At 46.9% G+C, this 22178-nt stretch overlaps 1 protein-coding gene across 2 annotated transcripts; it reads left to right on the top strand.

The window, feature by feature from the left end:
* Window positions 1-1326: 1326 nt before the first annotated feature.
* LOC118290907 (amyloid beta (A4) precursor protein-binding, family B, member 1 interacting protein) lies at window positions 1327-22025 on the top strand. Of its 2 annotated transcripts, none has more exons than XM_035618657.2 (14): window positions 1327-1753; window positions 6550-6609; window positions 7705-7810; window positions 8329-8615; window positions 10309-10386; window positions 11648-11807; window positions 15785-15906; window positions 17361-17435; window positions 17547-17690; window positions 18130-18240; window positions 20213-20311; window positions 20415-20538; window positions 20634-20695; window positions 21032-22025. In XM_035618657.2, exons 1-14 carry the CDS (start codon window positions 1619-1621, stop codon window positions 21704-21706), a joined length of 2238 nt encoding a protein of 745 aa, XP_035474550.2. In that variant the 5' UTR covers window positions 1327-1618; the 3' UTR covers window positions 21707-22025. The 2 variants fall into 2 exon arrangements, with proteins under 2 accessions (XP_035474550.2, XP_035474551.2); XM_035618658.2 differs by lacking the exon at window positions 1327-1753 and adding an exon at window positions 2602-2703.
* Window positions 22026-22178: the final 153 nt, after the last annotated feature.

Raw genomic sequence — 22178 nt, 5'->3', positions numbered from 1 at the left:
AGTTCAATCGCACGTCTTTTTGCACGTACGGCGCCAGCGGAGTACAAACAGAGGGCCCTGCAACGCCATCACTGCGCGTCGCCTTTCACATCATCACAGCGGTGACACTTTGACCTCTCGCCCTTTTTTTTTTACGTTTAACTGGCGCTCTCTCGTTTCTGCGAGGTGCCGGTGGCTTCGTCACCATCACACCCTTTTCCTTTTTCGGTGCCCGAGCCCCAGAGAGGTGTTTGGAGAGCTCACGTCTTACATGACGGAGAATAATGGTTTAAAAATGCACCTCTCACCTCGCCATCTGGAGGTTTTTGTAACTCTCTGAAGCTAACAGACTGCTCTCCGTCGCGCGAAGGTCTCGGTTCGGTAACCAGCTACTGCTCTCTACTCCTGCCACTCGACCCCGCGTTGTCGTGTTACGAGCTTCGAGATTTGAATGGCGAAGACCATTGACGGTATCCCCTCTCTCGGACCACCCTCCGTGTCTGAAGCGTGACGGGCAAAGACACCATAAAGCCTGATTCCTTTGGTGTCCATGTGTTCGTCAGCCCCCGAGAGAGAGAGAGAGAGAAGGAGGGAGGAAATGAGGGCGGTTGGGACACATGCCGGTACCCGGAGTGTTTGTTTAATACATCACCGAGTCCCCCCCCCCCCCTCCCCGTGGTTCGCAGTATGGCGACGGGACTTTTCCACCGAGAGGGTGGTCTGCCATTTCCCATCGGACGGAGAATAGGACACGGGAGTTGTAATAAGAGTCAAGTAATGCACACGTCCCCCTCCACGAGCATCGTTTCTTAACCTCCGCTTCCCGATGCTTTGACACACTCGGGGTTTTCTCAGCTGCGTCCGCAGACCCCGTGAGCTGGAAGGAGAGTAGGAAGAAAAAGATGTGAGATCTCGATTGGGGCTGGGCCTCCCAGGGGCGACTCAAGGAGAAATGCAAACAAATAGAGCTATCTGTGTCTGCATGGTCAGATAAGGAACCAGCTCGCCTCTCCCTTGGTTCCGTCAGCCGGGGATAAATGACCTTGTCGCACCACACCGGTGTCGTGAGATGCCCCCCGCCTGATATTTTTCAGAGAAGCAACAAAGCTTGAGTGTACATGAAAGCAGTGCCCTAGAGAAGATGCGCCTTTTTACTTTTCTTCCTCGCTCTGGTTTCCTTCAACCCCTGCGACGGGCCACGTGGCCACTCCTGTCTAAAGAGACGCTGTAAATCAGTGCCCTGCGAGGTGAATTATTAACCGAGGCCCCCGCCACATGTCCCCGCGCTGGATCGGCGTTTCCCTCGAATCCCCGCCGACGCTTTTTCCCCTTTCCCCGCTCCGCACACTCCACCACCTGCTCAAGCGGTTGTCAATCACCGCCATCGCCTTGATTGGAGCGCGTGGCGAGCCCCTCTCTCTCCCCCCGCCGGCGAGTCGGACACAGTTGTCGTTCTGCGGTGCAGATATGCAGCACCGTCAAAGGGGGGAGGGCTGCCCCCGACAGGACTGTTGTGAAAGTGTCGAGCCCTGCGCTGCAAGAATGCAGTGACAGGTCTGGGCCTGAACTTCCGCATTGAGCAGGAAGAAATGAACAGTCAGAGGAGCAGATACGACCCAGGCCAACACACACCCTGCGTATGACTGTTGTTGTCTTTTTGGTTTTGTTTTTGCTGAGTTCCATTTCGAGAGGGCGATATCCTTCAGGAGGAGCTGACGTCCACGAAAGCTGCAATTTAACGCGTCGAAGCGAGGATTTTGAAATCTCAGAAAAGGTGAGTTCCAGCTCTGCCGCGTTGGATGTTGCACCCTTCGGTTGATGCTGAACTCCCCCCGCAGCTGCCTTCCTCTGCGCCTACAGGACATGAATCTTTTGGGGGGGGGGGTTTTAGCTGATGGCGCTGGCAAACAGAAAATCTCATTTTTTTTCCGTCATCCGCTCAGAAGCAGAAACGACCGTTACGGTTTCTCGTACCGGATGATCCTGTCGGATATTGTGATTTGAAATCCTCCTTCGCCATACCGACTTTTTTTTTTAAAAGTTGTCAAATACGTTCAAGCAGCAGAAGTCTGGCATCTTTTTGTGCTCGTGAGATAAGCTTTAATTGGGGTCGACAAGGAAGACGTTAGGCGTATTTAAAGAGTCCATCTGCGCTGCTCGTCTGGTTCTGTCCAACTGGGTGGACCCGGCTCTGATGTCAGACTGCTGCATGACTCAATGACCACAAGAAGATGATAAAGGCCTGGCCCCCCCCCCCCCCCCGTCTCGCTCTGAAAGCTCTCAGCGTTTGTCGGCCTGTCGCCGACCAGGGGAACATTTTTGTCCGCTGGGCTTTTCGAGACGAGACTTGAATCGCAGAAGATTTGACCGAGTCACTTTGTACAGTGGATCACCGAATACATCCACTTAAGCCGATGGGGCCATTTTGTTGACAGGCTGTTGCCTGCTCTGGAGCGTCGTCAAGCAAGAAATCTCTCTCTCACAGACTCGCAGATGACTCACAGGGACTTTGCGAGTCTGTGGCTCGTGTGCTTTTAACAACTAAAACCGTTGCTCGGCAAAAACACAGATATGATCTGGTGTGTTGTTAAATGCCACTTATGATTTGTGGGGGGGGGGGGGTTTTCACGCCCTGCAGCACTTTGTTTCTGCCCTACAGTAGCATGTGTCCAGCTCTGTAAATACATCCGCCTGAAGACTCAAAATCTAGCCACTTGATCTGAGGTAAGAAAGCACATTAGAGTAAACATGCTGTGCTTCGATTCGGCGACTCGTAGCCGTTGTCTGGTTCCCATTTTCTCGGCTGAAAGCTTGAGTTACACATGTGCGGGCTTATGAAAGACGGGGAAAGGAAAAAGCAAAGACATATATTTCAGGGGGCTGTTTTCTAGAGGAATGCAAAAGCCACTTGCATGCTACATATCCAGTCCTGCATCTCGGCGAAAAAACCACAAGTATAGAATCTGAAGTGGCGTGTTTTCACAAGGCGTCGTGCGCTGCCACATGTCATGGCCGGGTGTTTCCAATGATATTTACTAATGCTGACAAATCACATGTTTTCAGAGCAGTTTCTGGAGAGAGGAAAAAGAAAGTAGAAAACAAGTGCTGCAAAAAGGGCAGTGAGATTCCTTCATGTGAGTTTTTCCTTCATCCAAAGTCGCGTGGATATGAATCATAGAAGTTCACAAACTTGTCGCGGAGTTAAATGCGCGCGTTGTCGGACAGTGGATTCTCATCCCTGCATCTACAGAAACACGTCGGATTAAAAAGGGAGAACCGAGCTCACTTCAGAGAACTTCACTATGGTTCCTTCAAACAGCATTAGTCCAACGAAAGGTTCTCCAAAGTTGCCGATTAAAATCTGATTTCGCAACAGATCCATATCAAAGCCCCGCTCTCTCTCTCTCTCCAGCCAAATATGTTGAAGTGTTTTATTCATGTTGGGTTTTTTTCCGTTGGACATTTGGAGAAATACGATTTTTTTCCCCTTTTTCGCTTAGAGTTCGATGACGAGATGAGATGAGACTGTTTTTCCGAGATATGACCAAATCAAACACTCATATTCTCCCACTCCATTTAATGCATTTGCCCCTTTTTTTTCTCTTCCTTTTCCCGACGAGACTTTAAAAACAAGAAGCAAATTAAAAGACTCTGCGTGGAGCTGACGTGGACCAGAATCATGCTGCGGTTGTCGGGAGTGAGACCTGTTGTGTTGCGGTTGTTGGCCCGAAAGTTAAAGGGGTCACAGGGGTCAGAGATAAAAGAAAATGCTTGAGGATGAATGATTTATTTATTCATTATTCATGGTGACATAGTACCAGCGAAGCAAACAGTCACATTGAGTTCGTAGGTGGCTGCTCATGTCACCATTTCCTACACGATTTCAACACTGCAGTTGGCAGGAAGTTAACCCCTCACCACTTCCTCCTGAGGGCAAGTCACTCGTGTAGAGGGGGTGGGGGCCCGCACATGCTACAAGGGTTAGAAAGACCCACCCATGCACATGACACATGGCCATCAAGGCGACCAAGAAATGCAAAACGAGTTGTGTAATATTAGCACACCCGTGGATGTTTCTTCTTCTAATTGATCTACGGATATCAGCAGTTTCTCATGCGCTTCCAACCAAACATGCAGACGCCATCTGTTAGCCGCTGGAACAATATTGATCCGCTTCCCATTCAAATGGGAAACATCGCGTCACGGCGCCGTATGAACTCTCGCCTGGAACACAATCAGTCGCGCTCGTCTCCGCTCCGCACAGTGTGACTGGAGGGTTTGCCTCGGGTGTCTTTTGATTAAATTCTTGCTTCTTTTTTTTTCTTTTTTCTCCTCTCGCTCCATCAGTTCACTGCACAGATTCCACACCGTGATGGTTGCAAGAAAGCCGGTTGCACTTTGTTAGAGATAACATTTTCATATGCAATGTGCCATAGCAGCAACAACAACCGAAAAGGAAAGAAAAGTTGTCCAAACATTTGTGAGCGAGAGGAAATCTAATTGGTTGAGTTAAACCAATAGGATTAAGTGGAGGGTGAATGTAAAAAAAGATTTTTTTAGGTTAGTGGCTGAAAGTACACAAGGGAGCATTAAAAAACAATGGCTGAAGAGCCAATAGTGGTACACAAACTTGACCACACAAATCAAAACTGCCTCGTCTTCTCCTACTGTAGTTCAAAAGTTTGGCATCTTTCATAATTAAGTTATGACGTTAATGAGGTTAGCGAGTGAGACCACCTGTTCCTTTTGCTAGCCAAGATAGCCATGCTGACTCTTACCTACACTTGGCTAGCCATACACACAGCAATAAGTCATAGATAGATGATGGATGGACGGATGGATGGATGGATGGATGGATAGATACTTTATTAATCCCAGGCTGGGAAATTCCCGTATAACAGCAGCACGATTCACACAGCACACTTTGAAAATATATGCAATATATACACAAACAAATGTCAAAATATATAAATTGCAAAAAAATTAATAATAAATATAAAGAATTGACATGAATATTAAAAGTGTAAATAGTGCTGTAGTACAATCAGTTAACAGTACTGTGCAGAGGAACATTAGCAGGTAGTGTTTACCATGCTAACCCTAATTTAGGGTGTTAGCATGCTAACATTTGGCAAAAAATAACATTGAAACAAAACAAAACAAAACAGTATAGCTGTGGCAAATATTTGGTCATAAAACAAAGTATTGTGTCAAGTCCGACTTTGACTGAGACTCTGGTGTATTTAATTTACCAAATTACATCCATTTTTCAAAGTCATGAGTCTCAGGTCGGTTTAGTGGTTATCGGGGCTCAGGATTAGCCCGTCACTTCTACAGGAGGTAGATGAGTTGAGGGGCTTTGCACAGTTGTACTCTGTGTGTGTTAATACCCCATCTTTGCCCCGCTGCGACTGACTGAACTCCACTGTAAGAAAACAGGGACCCCTTGTTTTCCTAGCCCATCATAACATTTGCTTAGAGAAACGAGGCTTCAAATGAGACATGAGAGACAGATTACGCACATAATGTCAGACGGAAAATCTCGAGTGAATCTTCGGGAGTTGTTTTCAGGGAAAACACAGCTACTATGTGGTCGTCCCCCCTCGGGCTGTTGTGCTCCTGAACTGAAATAATGAACCTCGATGATGCTGTCATTTCGCCCATATGTCTCGGTCGAACTATATGAAACTGTAACGGCCGGTGGGGGAATCAGCGATTTATAGCAAAGCTCAGTATGAAAGCATTCACAATTTAAACTGGTTTCATTTAGGCCTCAGCCAATGTCTGTGATCTTGACGTGTTCTAATTCTCGTTTAGTAGCATTAGGAAATGTATTATTATTTTGATATATAATGATTGAAACAAACACTCTTCATTGCAATCATGCAATGTGAGGGAATAGTTTTTTTTTTTTCTTTTCAGCGTCAGTGGAGTATTCAGAAACATAGATGGTTGGAAGATGTCGAAATTCTAGGAGTCCAGTGGTTTGATTAGGATAAATAAATAAAAAGTACAAAAATCTGATGGTCTGATTGGCACAGATCCTTCAATAATTAAATCAATGTTATTCCCGACGCTGGGAAAACACGAACTAATATCGCACCTTTCGGTTCAACGTACAAGATATGACAAGTTATTGCAGAAAGGGGAGAGGAAAAAAAAAAAAAAAGGCATGCCTGGGAGTTATGCACACATAGTTTTCCTCCTTCAAACTTGGCTGGAGATGTTGCAGGATAGCATCGCCTCGGGGCTCATACTGCACCCGCACAGAGCGAAGCAGCAGTACTGTGTCCTGCCACAGGCTGCGTAACGGGCACATTCACCATGTGTGTGTCTCCGTGCAAACGGATTTGCGTGTCTTCATTCCACGCATTCCCCGACATGACATGTCAATTGTCACGACGACCACGTCCAAGCAATGAAAACTCTTTGCCGCCCCGCAGCACCGATCACAACAAGCTTATTGATACGCCTCAGAATCTCGACAGTGGACAGCTGGAAACACGGGAGAGTAATTCAAAGTCTGATCTTTCAGCGGTTTCCATGTCTGACATTTGTCTGTTGTTGCAGATGGATGACATTGACGCCATGTTCAGTGACCTGCTGGGGGAGATGGACCTCCTCACTCAGGTAAGCCAGTTGTCATGACAACTGTAGGTCATAAAGTACATCTTTTTACACTTTTGCTTCTTCATATTAATTCATTGGTTTTATATTTTATTGTTTATCACTTATTAGTACTCGCTATTAATTTCCCAGCTTGGGATGAATAAACTATCTATCTATCTATCTATCTATCTATCTATCTATACATCCATCCATCCATCCATCTATCTATCTATCTATCCATTCATCTATCCATCCATCCATCCATCCATCCATCCATCCATCCATCCATCCATCCATCCATCCATCTATCTATCTATCTATCCATTCATCTATCCATCCATCCATCCATCCATCCATCCATCCATCCATCCATCTATCCATCCATCTACAAAATGATAGATAGATATTATTTTAAAAAATGCAAATGAAAGGAGGGTAAATAATAGTGGATTCATAATAGCCTAGATTTCTGTTTGTTCTAAGTACAAAATATGATTTGTGCTTGAAAGGGATTGTATTAGGGGTAAGGAATGTTCTCCAGGCTTCCCAGGGTTAATTCCTATACCTTAAATAAGACTTTTCTCCCCTAAAGACAAGATGACAAGCTCACTAAAAGCCACCATCGATCACCGAGACACTCTAGACTGGCAAGCACAACAGACACAGCGGGGGGGGGGGATCACTCCTTGTGGTCATCTAACAACCATAAATTACATTCCCTTTAAGAGGGGGAGGTCAAATGGCGAACGCTTGAGCCGGCGAGCGCATGAGAGATTGCACATTTTTCGTCTCTCGGTGAAAAAAACCCCGCTGATCACTTTGATGTTGTTTTCCAGGCCACCGGTCATTTTTAAAATCGCTTCCATCCCTCCAGAGTGTGTGGGGCGGTTAATACTACACACAGAAGCCCCTGTTAGGTGCAATACCTGAAAACAGATGTAACGCGCGGACGCGTAAACATCATACTTTCTCGCATAATGTTTGGGGACTGTTTGTGTTTCGGTGCACTCAGAACACGTTGTGGGTTAACTCGCCGTCCTCTGGGGGGGGGGGAGGGGTCCTGTGCCTGTACAGATATTATATTATATTCATGCTCTCATAAACACTTTCCTGCAGAGCCTCGAACAGGAGACAGCAGCTCCCACGTCCCTCCCCACCACCACCACCACCACCACCAACAACAACAAGGAAGTCAACTTCTCCATCTTCACGGACCTGAATGGTGACTTTGCATTTTTTGTCTGTCATGAGTGAAGAAATACTCCGCAACGGTGTGAGATCGCACCTGTTGTGCAAGGCCGGGAGGTATATTCCATGTTTAATCCACCATCGATTTTAGCATTCAGTAGCTCTGCGGTATGTGGGGGAAGATGAAGTGAAGATCATGTGAAGATGAAGGTCACTACATTTGAGTTGGTGATGCCTGCCAATCGTACGCGGCGGGGCCTTTATTTCAATCGGAAGGGGGGGGGAGGGAAAATTAATAAGGGAATAAAAAGAAAGAAAAAAACTTTTTGCCTTGCGAAATAAAAACACAAAATAGGAACAGGAATAAAAAAAAGAGGAAAGTACTTTGTGCTTGGGAGAAAATCAGCTCATTTCAAAATGGGAACCAAGGCAAATTGGATATGACGTTTCATGACATCTAATTTGACAGAGTAAAATAGATGTGGAGGCGAAAAAATAATCTCGGCCGTGATTCTTTCCCCCCTAATTAAATCGTGCTGCTTCTCACACCAGAGTCCCTCCACGAACTGGAGGACACCGACTTGGACGCGCTCATGGCCGATTTGGTCGCCGACCTCAATGCGACCGAAGAGAAACTGGCCGCAGAGATACAAGGTCTGAAGGTGCCGTCGCCGCCGCCGCCGGACCTGCCGCCGCCGCCCAAAGGCCTGAGCGCCCACCACCCTGCCTCACCAGCATCACCGGCGGGCAGCACGGGCAGCAACGTCAGCACCCCGGCCTCCTCCTCCGCCTCCTCACCTTTGCCACCTCCGCCTCCTCAGTCCACAAAGCCGACAAAGGTTTGTGAGCGTGTTCGCGGCTTTTTTTTTCTCAGCGCGATGAGTTAAAAATAGCATCTCTGCATGCCGCTTACTGGAAGCTGGTCTTAACACTTAAGAGGTGAGAGTTTCAATCATGGCTTTTCATAAGAAGGGGCACTCGAGAGAATGTTGAAGAATCGCTCACAAGCCTCCTCCCAAAATTGAATCACCTGTTACTGAGACCTGTCTTTGATAGAAGATTTTCATGCACGTTTGTCCGTAATTTTCAAGTCATCCTGCCAACGAACAGACAAACCGAGCCAATCGCACAACCTCCTTGGCGTAGGCAATCGGAGCGAGAATATCAAAACTCGTGCTTAAATATAATAGGAAAGAGCAGAAACAAGAAGTAGAAAGAGGTAATGTCACACACGGCCTCCGTTTCATTGGTAGCGCGTCTTGGTTTACAGATGAGTAGGTGCATCTGAAGCCGTTCGTGACAAGACAGTAATACAACAGAAACCACGCCGGTTCCCAGCATATACATTTCCGTTGGGTCCCTTTTTTTTTTGTTGGTCTTTGCGTAACTGTTGAGAGAGGTATTTGCTCTTGTATGGCGGCGGGACGGTGAGATCACGGGGAAGCCGGACCGCGGCATCTGTTACAGTTGCTGTGTGAGAACAGTCTGGAACGGATCAAACGCATGCAGCCACACGATGAGGCCAGAAAGAGTAACAGGAACAATACCAACAGGTTGTGGAGTGAAGGGGAGGTAGGATGTGTTGGGCCAGACAGGAGCTTATTGCTTCAGCAGAGCTAGTTACCTCATCCTTCTGAGGTAAAAGCACCAGCTGTGCCGAGGCAGCGAGGTAGAGGAGGTGTACGACTTCAGTAAAACTGCCGCGCACCTGACTCATGGGACAATAGGCCGCTAACCCAGATCCAGCAGATTAGATGGAATTTCACTAAATTAAATTCTTGAACGGACGCACACGTCTCCACCCACGGGAAGTTATGAAATTTAAAACTGAAGGAAACGCTGCACGAGCAGCAGCGAGATGCTACGAGCTAAAGAAATGGAGTCATCAGATTTCCTCATTCATCACTTTTTTAATCAAAGCGGTAGCTCCAGATTTTTTTGCGGGAGGGAAAGTATTAGCTTTCCTGCCGGGATATAGATGAGACGATTGGTACCGCTCTCTCGTATCTGTACAGTAAGACGTCAAGCTGTAGCCTGCCGGCAAATGAGCTCAGCTTAGCATAAAAAGTCAAAACTGGGGGGAAACAGCTAAAGTGTGGCTTTTGTACGACAACATTTGCCAACCAGCTAATAGGAAATTCACCGATAGACATGTTGTGTTTTTAATTTGATCTGTAAACGTTGTAACATTTGGACACTGCCAAGCTAGTAGTCCTCTTGTTATGCTAAGCTATAAGCTCGCTGGCTAGCTGTGGCGTCACGTACGTAATGAAATCAATATAATCTGTCAGCAAAATGAGCTAACACATCTTTTCAACGTGTCAAACTATTCCCCCCAAAAAAAGTTACGACATGTGCTCTGTGTGCGGTGCTCAAAAATATATTGGTTCTGATTTTCCAAGCGGTGTGGTGCAGTTTCAACACCACGGTGTTTTGATTTTGTATGCCGCTTTTACTAGTTCAGAACAAGTGGCAGATGAGCGTCAATTCCTAATTCCGCTGTCTCATCGCATGTTTTTTTTCCCTGTGCAGGAGGAGATCGAGGCTCAGATGAAGGCGGACAAAATCAAGCTGGCCCTCGAGAAGCTCAAGGAAGCTAAAGTGAAAAAGGTGAGATGTGAAGCGTGCTCGTCCGAGGTTTACATCCGCTGCCGGCAGTAAACTTTGAAGACACTGTGAATTACGCCGACGTGGTCTTGTTCAAACATAGCACGGCTCTTTGTTCCTTCGTCACAGCCATCGATCGCAGTAACGGGCGGCTGCTTTCATCCAGCCAACGTCTTGGGTGATATATGCTCTCATCTTCGAGCCCGCACACTAAAGTGAAAACATGCAACCATACATGCAGAGCGTCACCCCAGGGTTAAAGGCTTGTTTCCTCGTTGAGATATAGATAGCTAGAAGAAACTGTCAAAAATACAAAGGGGAAAGAGCGAAGAGCAGTCGATGCAGAGGAAGCAGAGACCTCTGGCCTCTCTCGCATGAACATCTGCCCCTGAGCCGTTAGACACAGCGGAGCGAGGTGGTTGTGGGCCGAATGTGGTGCTCGGGTTTCAGATGTTAACCCGCTGGTTTCGACAGGTATCGTGTACAGTTTGTAAAAATATCTAGCTAGAATGAGGAAGTGCTGCAAGAGGAAGAATCATTTGCTGTCCAGTGACATTTCAGACGACCGCATATCGTTTTCCAGGGAAGGTCGAGGCCGAGCAACACGTGTGCCGTAACGCTCTGAGACCCTCTTGTGATAACATCTCTGGAACCCCCTTTTTTTTGGGGGGGGGGGGTGCGACCCTCGGTTCTGTGAAACTGCTAAGCTTTCCGAAAGCTGGATTTGTCTCCAGATGAGAGGAAGTGCGAAGCCGTATGAGCCCGCGAGGAAACGCGCCGGTGTGCTCCAGAGCCAAATGGATTTCAGCGAGTTTGGGAGGCCTCGTCCTGTAGAGCTCAACATTAGGGGGCAGGAACCACCATTTAGTGCATGCTGCCTGTAATTTGACTGGAAAATAAACGACCCGCGCGTGCTCCATGTGTCACTCCCTCCGTGACACTCCATGTGTCACACCTGCTGCTGCCCACGACACGTTGGAAACCTTTAACTTCAATCTGTCGCGCAGGCGCAAAAAGGAACCTCATGCTGTGACCTACAATTGAAGGAACCGTTTGACGAGATGCGTCGAAATGGACTGTATTTATATGGACCGCTCAACGCGCGTTCAAGGAAAGTCACATTCACGTCGTCCACGACCGCCGCCTCCTTCACTGGTGACCGTCAGACTATTTGCTTAGCACAAATATCGCAAGAAACGAGACTGCGTGGAAAGGCGTGAACGCAAAGAAATGAAATCCCTCTTTTGTCCCCCACCCGCGCCAGTTGGTGGTGAAGGTGCTGCTGAACGACGGCAGCTCCAAAACGCTGATGGTGGACGAGAGGCAGAACGTCAGGGAGGTTCTGGACAACCTGTTCGAGAAGACCCACTGCGACTGCAACGTGGACTGGAGCCTGTGCGAGACCAACCCCGAACTGCAACTTGGTGAGTCACCGCGGCCGAGAGGCAAAACGCCAATGGCGGCTTCGGCATTGGCGGAGTATGGCTGCACTGGTAACCTGGGAGGTACCACAGGCTGAGGAGGGTTTATGGACCCTCTCTATTATAAATCTACGAACAAACACCATCATTTTTATTAATAATAATAATAATAATTATAGTAATAATAATAATAATAATAGAGCACTGTGCTGTGTTAATGTGCTGCCACCGGTTGATGTAGAGGTTCGTTGTGTGGTAGAGTAAAAGTCTTGTGATGAGTTTGGAATGAATCTGCTTAAAGCTACCAACAAAAAGAAAATACTATAACAACGTCAAGAGAATAAGACGTCATGTTACTGGTGACATTGCTTTTGTTGGAAAGTGCTTTCTGGGTAATGTAGTGCAGGAGCACCAGAGACAATAAGCAGAAGGGAAAAAAAACACACACCGCGGTGGTAGATTACCGCTTTAACAACATAAGCTTTCAGTGTGTTTTTATCTGAACTGTCGACTAAACTCACACACACACACACACACACACACACACACACATACACACACACACACACTGTACAGGGTGGGATATTTCACCCCGGTCCAGATGATGGACTGTGTTTTTATTGGCACGACGTCGGCCACACTGCAGCGAGCTCACAATGAAACACTCAACTTTCTCCCATTCATCCCCCCCTCTCTCGCCCTCCTCCTCCTCTCCTTCCCGCAGTCTCTCCATCACGCCCTCTCTCTCTTTTACACCCATGCACGCACAGCATCGACGGGTGGGTTTGATTTGTTGCGTCGGCCGCCGTCGCTCATCCTCGCCGTCATGCGGCGATAGGAGCCCTGTGATCTCGATCCTCCGTCTGAGCGGGGCCGGCGCTATGTTTACTTCCGTTTCAGCTACCATCTGTTTTTCTCTGTTTTCCAACAACTTCATCCGATGAATTCACTTAGTTTTTTTTCAAAGGAGCAGGTCTCACGTATCACGAGACAAGGAGTCATTGTGGAAAACGCTGGTGGTAAAATCATTAACCTCGGCGAGCAATGGACGCTAAGCCAGAGTTGTTTTTCAGCAATTTCATATGCAGCCGGTCGAGCCTGTGACGCACTCAATTAAAGCATAAGCCTTTAAATATTGCACTTTTTTCAAACAATATCCAAAGACACGCCCCGTCTGTGGCGTGCAAAAAGTTCACAAAGTTTCCCGTTGTATACGTTTGTTAAAGACATTTCAGATCTGAAACATCTGGGCACTGTCATTTTTTTAAAAACATTTTTGTCAAACTCCATTAGAGCAGGAGGGAATACACTGGTGTAGAGCATTTGTTGGGGTCTATTTTTATTATTATTTGGCATGTCAGTTTTTACAGTTGCAGACGAGAGGATGTGGGATTGGCTCACATATACAGTGTTTGGACAATGATCAGAGTGTGCGACACATTGGGATACCAACAGGCCCCGATCGCTCATTAGTTGGATCAATACACTGATGGAGTTGCTTTTTTTACTGGTGGGATTTATCGACAGTTATATCTGTTTGCCACAAATAAATTGCAGCATTGCCAAGAAATGCGATTGCCGTCTTTCCGGTGCACGAATGGATCCAGTCTTTAATGCAAAAAAACAAATGAGGAAATGTGCATGTCCCTGTTTATTTTTAACCAAAAATGTTAAGTCTGTGTTTAAATTGGGCCGCCTGACACGCAGGTGGCTAACTATAAATTCTTCTGCGTGGGGACGCTTGACTCATCGGCGCGTGGGTGAGTCGGGAGTTTTGTGTCATCTCTGACTAACTGTGCTTCGGCTTGACTTTTGAAACTCTTCGTTCATTCGGTGTGTGAACCTGCGAGTAGTGTAACATGTTGGCCTATATTTAATCTTATATGCTCCTATGAAAAAAAAAGAAAAAAAAAAAAGGTCCAGGCAAGTGTGTCGCTGTAATCACCCACAGACCTCGACAGCATCGCCGTGGTTAAACCGAATCTCTGCTGTTGAACTTCGGCCCACGTGCTCGCCATCCACACTCCGGCGCCACACTTGCGCAGTTAACGCCGCTCAGATGGGAGTTTCACTCCTCATCACTCACTCCGGCGGGCAAAGTCACAACCGTCCATTTAACGATTTGTAATAGTCAAAAACTGCAGACTGGAACACTGGCAGCAATTTATTTTTAATGCCTGCCTCTGCCGCGGCTGGAGACCTGTAATTGGGGAGCGGGCGCGTGGCAAAAAGAACTACAGTCAAATGCCCGATGCACGATTGAGATCTGCAGCGCCAAAGTGTGTGGGTGGGCAGGGAGGAGGAGGAGGAGGAGGAGGAGGAGGAAGAGGAGGAGGAGGAGGAGGAGGAGGAGGAGGAGGAGGAAGAGGAGGAGGAGGAAGAGGAAGAGGAGGAGGAGGAGGAAGAGGAGGAGGAGGAGGAGGAGGAGGAAGAGGAAGAGGAGGAGGGGGAGGAGGAGGAGGAGGAGGAGGAGGAGGAAGAGGAGGAGGAGGAGGAGGAGGAGGAGGAGGAGGAAGAGGAGGAGGAGGAAGAGGAAGAGGAGGAGGAGGAGGAAGAGGAGGAGGAGGAGGAGGAGGAGGAAGAGGAAGAGGAGGAGGGGGAGGAGGAGGAGGAGGAGGAGGAAGAGGAGGAGGAGGAGGAAGAGGAGGAGGAGGAAGAGGAGGAAGAGGAAGAGGAGGAGGAGGAAGAGGAGGAGGAGGAGGAAGAGGAAGAGGAGAGGGAGGAGGAGGAAGAGGAAGAGGAGGAGGGGGAGGAGGAGGAGGAGGAGGAGGAGGAGGAGGAGGAGGAAGAGGAAGAGGAGGAGGATGAGGATGAGGAGGAGGAAAGTACCCTTAATGTGTTTTTAGAGCTTTAGTGGCATTTAAAAGTTCCTCCAGCAAATGGGGAGGGTTGTATTTTATCGATCGGCCCTCCTTAATTCGGGGCCCATTTGGAATGGACGATTACGCAGCTGTGGAACCGACTTTGAAGCAAGCTCAGCTCGTTTAAAGGTTTTGTGGCGGAGGCGGAATTGTGGTGTACATATGGTGGAGCATTTGTTTTGGCTTTTTTTTACAGCACAGAGCCAAAGCAGGGGGGGGGGGGGGGTCATGAAGTGATATTAAAGAGTGGTTTTAAATCATAATGTCTTAAATGTTTTAATCTCCCAAAGCCAGAGTTCTGTTTTGACTGTGTTGAGAAATGATTTTTGCATCATTGAAAAGAGGAGGAAATAAAGCACATGCATCCATTACAGTGCAGCAGTTGTGTAAAAAAAACTGAGAGGTTCTTCACTTTGAAAGACGTTTTGCTTCTACTTCACGACTTCTGGAGCGTTCCTCAGCGGGAAAATGACTGCGGTGGTCTTTTATGTTTATAGGGGGCATAGATGTCCCTAAATCATCAGCGTTCAAACACGCGCAACAACGTTCACGTTCATGCAAATAAGGACGGACCGATAGCAGAACTGAAGCTCGGCTGCAGTTCCCCAACCTGTTTTTAAGCTTCCTAACCTCAGAGAAGGTTTCAGAGGTCAAAACTGACCCCGATGAAGGCCGCAAGCCTGAATCCACTGTCTGTGGCCGAACCTCCTAAACAAAAACACATCAGATGAGAAATTGCTTATTTGAATCGGGGTTTGTTTTACATGTGGGACATTATTTGGCATCAACCAATTTTGTCATATATGGATGACCAAAGAGGATAAAAATTTGCAAATCCACCCTGGTCAACGTGCTCTAGCCTGGCCTGACTTGTAATGGAGTATTTTTTGATTGTGGTATTTAGCATTTGATAATCCCACCCATTAAAGGTACCATCAAAAAAAAAATACACTGTACAAATTGTCACCATGATTGTGTCATTTTTAACTAAAACTTTTGCAATTAGAGTAATTTCGAAAGTTACACACAATAAGGCCCCAAGGCGATGATCTGAATTCTTCCTGTCACTACGACTTTGCGGACATCTCAAGTTTGATTTTCTTTTGGTCTGTTTTGCAGAACGGGCATTCGAAGACCACGAGAACCTGGTGGAGCCGCTCCTGGCGTGGACGCGGGACAGCGAGAACAAAATCCTCTTCAAGGAGCGCGGGGAAAAATACGAGGTTTTCAAAAACCCACAGGTCGGTCGGTCGGTCAGTCGCCTCCGGACACACGTTAGCTTCGGTTCATTGAATATCGCCGTCTGTACGTACCGAGTGATCAGAGGTGATGTGCGTGCGATATCTCAAAAAGTCCATCGCTGGCCAGCACATTATTCTTGGCCTCAGTTTGCGCAAATCCATCTCCACGCTGTCGTCTGGCTATTTTCTCTGCGGAGTCGTCGTCAATTACGAGATGTGTTCTCGCCGCGCAGGTCGACCTCTTGCGTTCATGTCCGCGCTGTAATACATCAGACAAAAACATGCTTCGGGGCAAAAGACGGCGAGATCCCGCCATGCTTGTTGACACAACGGATCCGTTTATGATCTCAGGGTATTTAATGGATTCCGTCTGTTGGCAGAGACGAATGGCCGCGGTAGTGTATGGCTCCATCACGTCTTCCACCTCGTCCCCCCCCCCCCCCCCCAAACGAACGGCAGGTCTGTTTTGTGCCGTATGTCTGGATCAATTTACAGCTCATTGACGTTCGACTAGAGCTTCCAGAGAAGAATTCCCCTTGAGAAAACATATAGGTCCGAACTTTGATAAGGAATCAAACTCTCCCAGTCACATGGGGACAAACGAGTCGGGATTGGAGGTTTTTGAAAGCAGATGGTGATTTATTATTTTTTTCCCCCATTGAGTTTGCTGATAGCCAGTTTTTTTTTTTGGTATTCATTATTTTTTTTTTTTTTTTAAATTGATTGTTTTTTTAAGGACAGAAATCCTAAAAATGAAGTGTTCAGTGATTCGTTCTCACCAGAAAGAACAACTTCTGAGGCCAGTTGCTTCACTAAAATCCAGATAGCGATTTGAGCGTTTGAGGTGATAAATATTTGACTGTATGTAGGAACGCAAATGTTGCCCCGGACATTTTCCGAAAAATGATGTCAAGAGTGAGAATACAGCTGGAAAATCTCTCCCTAATTCTTCAGACATTCTTCTGGAGTTCATGTCTGAGCCCTCCAAGTTTAGTCGCCCAAGCAGCTCTTTGAGCTAAAATTGCTAAAGTTAGCATGCTATCTCTTACTGAGCTTTTTGAGCTAAATGCTAAGCGACACGCTACTGCAACACGTGCAAAATGACAATGTAAACATCCTAATCATAAGTCGACATAGCGATTGTAATAAAGACGGTTACCGTGGACGCCATCTTGGTGTGGCGTGTTAGCATGCTAACATGTGCTACTCGGCGCCGAACGCGACGTACGACTGAGGCTGACAGTGATGCAGAGCGTCGTCGAAGTGATCAGAAGAATTCATCTCGAGGATGATACGAATGCGTGTGGCAATTTTTGTGATAAACGAACCAAAGGTTCCTTGAAACGTTTCCCTGAAAACCCGACTGCGGCTCCTAGCCGAAGTCGCTAACAAGGCTAACCGGCGTATCGGTCTTACTCATAGTCGTTAATCCACCGTGTGTTTTACCCCCACAGACCTTTTATCTGTGGAAAAAGGATAACAAAGCTCTCAAAGCCATAAAAGACAAAGACAAGGAGATATTGATAAAGGTACGTAAACGTGTATCCGTGCACACAAAACCCCGCGGGTGAAGGAGTTCCTTCTTGGTGACCTCTCGCTGAACCCCCTCTCGTGCCCCTCCTCTCCTTCCACCTCCGCAGGAGAACTTCTGCGGGACGTCCGCCATCGTGCCCGACCTCGAGGCGGTGCTGCACCTCAAAGAGGACGGCAAGAAGTCCTGGAGGCAGCGGCTGTTCCAGCTGAGGGCCTCGGGAATTTACTACGTGCCCAAGGGGAAGACAAAGGTCAGGGGGGGTCGAGGGACCAGACGATAAACAAGAGCGCGTGTCCAGCAGCGAGCGCTCGGATCTTCAGTTCAACGTTCAGCTGTTGAGCAGCAACAAGATTGAAAATCCTGCAGACGTGAAGACACGTTTTTTTTGTTGTTTTTTTGCAATTTCAAATGAAATGTCATGTTCCATTTCTCACCGGGACGACAAACTTCTAGTGTGTTGTATTTCTACTTTATCAACCCCACTCCTTGTTTCACGCTCTGCCGAATATGACTACGGCTTTTTCGCTCCTACAGTATATTCACTTACTGTATATCTCAGATCTCTTGGCAGCTACTACTCCCAAACATACCGTTCGTACAGTGCATTACGCCGCTACCACTGCACACAATTCGATAGAGGAAACGAAGATCAACTAGTAACGTATTCACTCTTTTCATTTCTTTTGCAGTCGTCCCGTGACCTCGTCTGCTTTCTCCAGTTCGACAACGTCAACGTCTACTACGGCAAAGACTTCAAGGGCAAATACAAGGCGCCGACGGACTTCTGCTTTCTGCTGAAGGTGAACTTGACATATCTTGTTGTATTAATAAAGCGATCAAAGCCAGACACACACACACACACACACACACACACACACATTTCACTTTCCAGAGAAGCTGCAACTTCCCCTGCAAACTGTGATGTCGACCACAGTTTTACTCTTTCACCGGCCCGTCGCTGCAAATCTTGTTTCACTCAGTGTCAGATGGTGCAAATCATATTAATGCAGGGCTGATTATTACTGCATGATGGAGTCTACGCTGCCCGCCTTACTGGAAATGAGAAAAGCAATAAATAGTTTAGCTCGCAGAAGTGAAAGGAGGAGTTTCTTCCAATTTGACCAAGAGGACTCTTTTATTTCCTTTGCTGTAAAAGCACGATGCATTCAATTAAAAGGGGTTACTTCAAAATTGAGGATATGATGGTCGGCAGACACGTATGAGAGTGAGAAGTGCTGACATGGATAAGAGAGAAAAAGAAAAAGAAAGAATTAGATGGCTTGGTGGTCCGGCCTCAACGGGATGTGAAAGTCTGCGTTCTTTCCCTTTTCTCCGTATCTCGTCTGGGGACACACTGGAATCAGCAGATACCATTAGACTAGAAGATGGTGAAGAGGATCAAAGCGAAAAGAGCTTAGAGGGGCAAAGACAGTGAATTACCTAAAGACGGGAGAGACCTCGAGGTTTTTGGATTGGAGGGGAGGAGAACGAGGTGCCGTTAGTTCAAGGGCAAAGCAGAAGTGTCGTGCCAGAGCGGATCATTCGGGGGGGGGGGGTCAAGTTGCAGTGAGGGGCCCTGAGGCTCTGGAACGATCTGTCCGAGGGAATCGGGTCGGCTCATTCAGTGATTTCTTTTCAAGGGTCCCTTCTTTACTTTTATCGGAGGGACGTTCTTGTTTACTTGAATCTTAATTTTCTGAGCTGACCTGACTTCTTCTTCCTCATCATGTACAACTGATATCATCGTGACATTTATGTGTGAATTTGACTTTCTCTTCAGAGGGAAAACACAGAGGCTATGTTTGTTTTCTTTAGGATGAAACCAACAAAGAAAAGAAAAACTAAAACATCTCATTGGTCCCTGTTAAGAGAGGATGACAGTGTGCAGCTGTCTGAATTTGAGTTTTCTTCTTGTCCTTCTCTTGTTTGTGTTCACAAATGCTGACTGGATTATCCCAAATAACAGGAAATTAAAAAATGAAATCCGTCTAACACTCTTTGAGTCTGGACTCACTCTGCCCCCTTGTGGCAGGGTGTGGTATCCCAAAGGTCAATGAGGCATCTTATAGAATAAAACCTATAACTCCTGAGTTAGTTAAAGCCCTTAGACAATTGATTTCTTGGCTACTTTTTCTTTCACTACACCTATGAAATAGAATATAATGTAGTTTTGAAACTGTTGTGCCATAATACTCTTTATGTGTTGTTGGCCCCAAAAAACAGCTTATTGCACATTTTATATGAGCTAAACTCAAAGACAAGGTTGTGCTGTTTCTGAGCAGTTTAACAGCAGAAAGATGTAGCTTTATACTTTTTAAAATAAAATGCCTTCATGATTTAATACTTCTGAAAATATTCATGGAAAATATGGTAAATACAAATCAATTTTCTGAACTTTACATTTAATACATTTTCCTCTACTCTATCTCCAACAATGTGAAATGGGTAAAAGTAATCATTGCTCAGTAATTCTTAAAATAAATGTATTAGATTATGATAACATAACTCATGTTGAAAGTCTCCTACATAGCTCATCTACGGCTGCAAATAATGACTGTTTTAATTTTAATTTAAGGATTAATCATTTAATTTAGACAAATTCCCAAAGTGAAATCTTAAAAATGCTTGTATGGTCCAGATTAAAGTCCAAAACCTAAAAAAGTTCAGTTCACTATTACATATGACTCTTTACAAATGAACAACATAAATGAACAACATATGTGGATGATGTTGGTTCTTTAACTATTGTTTATTGTGTCCTTGTCTCTCCAGCATCCTCAGATCCAGAAGGACTCTCAGTACATCAAGTACCTGTGCTGCGATGACGCTTGCACCATGAATCTGTGGGTGACCGGCATCCGGATCGCAAAGGTACCAAAAGTTTAAAACAACGCTGCTTTTTTCTGAACGACAAATAAACGAGAAAAAAGAACCAGAACCGGACATGACGTCGAGCTCTTTGTAACACCCGCAGTACGGCGCGTCGTTGTACGAGAACTTCAAAACGGCAGAGAAGAGGGCGGCCGTCAGCTCCGTGTGGACGAACCGCAGCGCTCCGTCCTGCTCCAACCCGTCGACGCCCTCGCCCACCATCAAAGGTGACGCCACGCAGTCACTCTCGTCTCTTGAGTGTTTCACAGGGATATTTTCTCTTGGTCAGTCTGTTCACTCACGTACGTTTCTCTCCCTGCAGCCAAATCACCGAGCCACGCAAACGGTCACGCTCAGAAACCCCAACCAGGACCCACATCTACGGTGAACAACTCCTCATCATCACTTGCGCTGTTGATTATTTCTTTGATTGAGTTTAAAATGTGAAAGAGGGAAAAGTTCCTTAAGAGTTTCTTAAAAAAACAAAGTGATGATTTTGTGTTTATGTAGGAGACAGCAGCCCAAATTCAAATATGTTCAGTGTACACTTATAAAACATTTATAACTACTGTACAACTAATGACACCAATTATTTGCTCATGTAAATATTCTCAAATTTTTTGCTTATCAAATGTTTTTTGCTGTTTTTCAAAAGTGTCAACGACATTTGTCCACTTCCTGTTCATGATGCGTTACTTGTTGTCATCTTTGTCTCCTCAGGACGTCGGCGGAGTCCCACCTCCACCTCCACCTCCACCTCCTCCACCTCTACCCTCCACCTCTACCTTCCCCCCATCACCTCCGGAGCCAGTGTTCGCTCCTCCGCCGCCTCCTTTGGCTGCCAAGAGCTCCCCGAAACCTGCCTTCCCCCAGCAACACCCGCCGCCCAACTTCCCTCTGCCTCCTCCGCCTGCGATGGACTTCCCTCCTCCGCCCCCGCTTCCGCCCATCGCCGACCACTCGGAGGCCCCTCCGGACTTCCTCCCGCCCCCTCCTCCGTCCTTTGGCTCGCTGTCACCTCTTCCGCCGCTGCCGGGGAAATCTCTACCGCCGCCACCACCTCCTTGTTTCAGGCGTATGGACCAGTCTCTGCCACCTCCTCCACCTGACCCAGGGTTTTTACCGCCTCCTCCACCTCAGCCGATGTTCACAGGCGCCGGGGCGCCACCTCCTCCGCCCCCGCCGCCTCCTCCTCCACCACCTGCTCCTACCGCCGCCCCGAGTGCGGCAGTGCGGCCCTCTGGTTCGGTGAGGAAGATGCCTCCTCCTCCGCCAAAGAGGACTACACCGACGCTGCCTGCAGGAGGAGGAGGTGGAGGAGGTGGAGAAGGTGGAGGCGGGGACTTCATGTCAGAACTGATGAAAGCGATGCAGAAGAAACGTAGCGTTCCTTAGCCTGAGCGAACCTGAACTCTGCCCACGCAAAAAAACAACTACAGCCTTAATCAGCCGTTTATCATCATCTCACCAACACATTCATCCATCTTCCTTTTCCTGAAGTGCTTAACCCAAACCTTGGGGTGATTTTTTTTGTAAAGATCAGTTTCATAAAGTCTTTGAAAAACTTGCAGACAAAAATGACTTAATGTTTTCATCTTAGTTCAAAGACTTTTATTTCTTTTTTTTTAAATAGAATTGTATATATTGTCATGTTTACCTGGGAGTATACTGTGTTCCCAGCTTTTGTCACCTTAATAAAAATCTCCTGAATAAATCCCTTTTGATTCCTGCTGACGTAAGAAATGCATGAATGAGTAAATAATCTCTCTGGTGCCTCTCGTCAACCTGCTGCAACTGGCCGTTTAAAAACACGTGAAGTTATGACGTACGTCCGACTTAAAGCCACACAACCTCACCGGATTACGTT

This window comes from Scophthalmus maximus, chromosome 21 (assembly GCF_022379125.1).
Source record: "Scophthalmus maximus strain ysfricsl-2021 chromosome 21, ASM2237912v1, whole genome shotgun sequence".
In the NCBI taxonomy this organism is placed as follows: domain Eukaryota; kingdom Metazoa; phylum Chordata; class Actinopteri; order Pleuronectiformes; family Scophthalmidae; genus Scophthalmus; species Scophthalmus maximus.
This window is presented reverse-complemented; position numbering and strand designations above follow the sequence as displayed.

Coding starts and splice junctions, on each gene's coding strand:
- LOC118290907 (XM_035618657.2), top strand. CDS start 1,619: ATGACTGTTGTTGTCTTTTTGGTTTTGTTTTTGCTGAGTTCCATTTCG. Junction 1,754..6,549: donor ATTTTGAAATCTCAGAAAAG/GTGAGTTCCAGC, acceptor CTGTTGTTGCAG/ATGGATGACATTGACGCCAT. Junction 15,907..17,360: donor AGGTTTTCAAAAACCCACAG/GTCGGTCGGTCG, acceptor TTACCCCCACAG/ACCTTTTATCTGTGGAAAAA.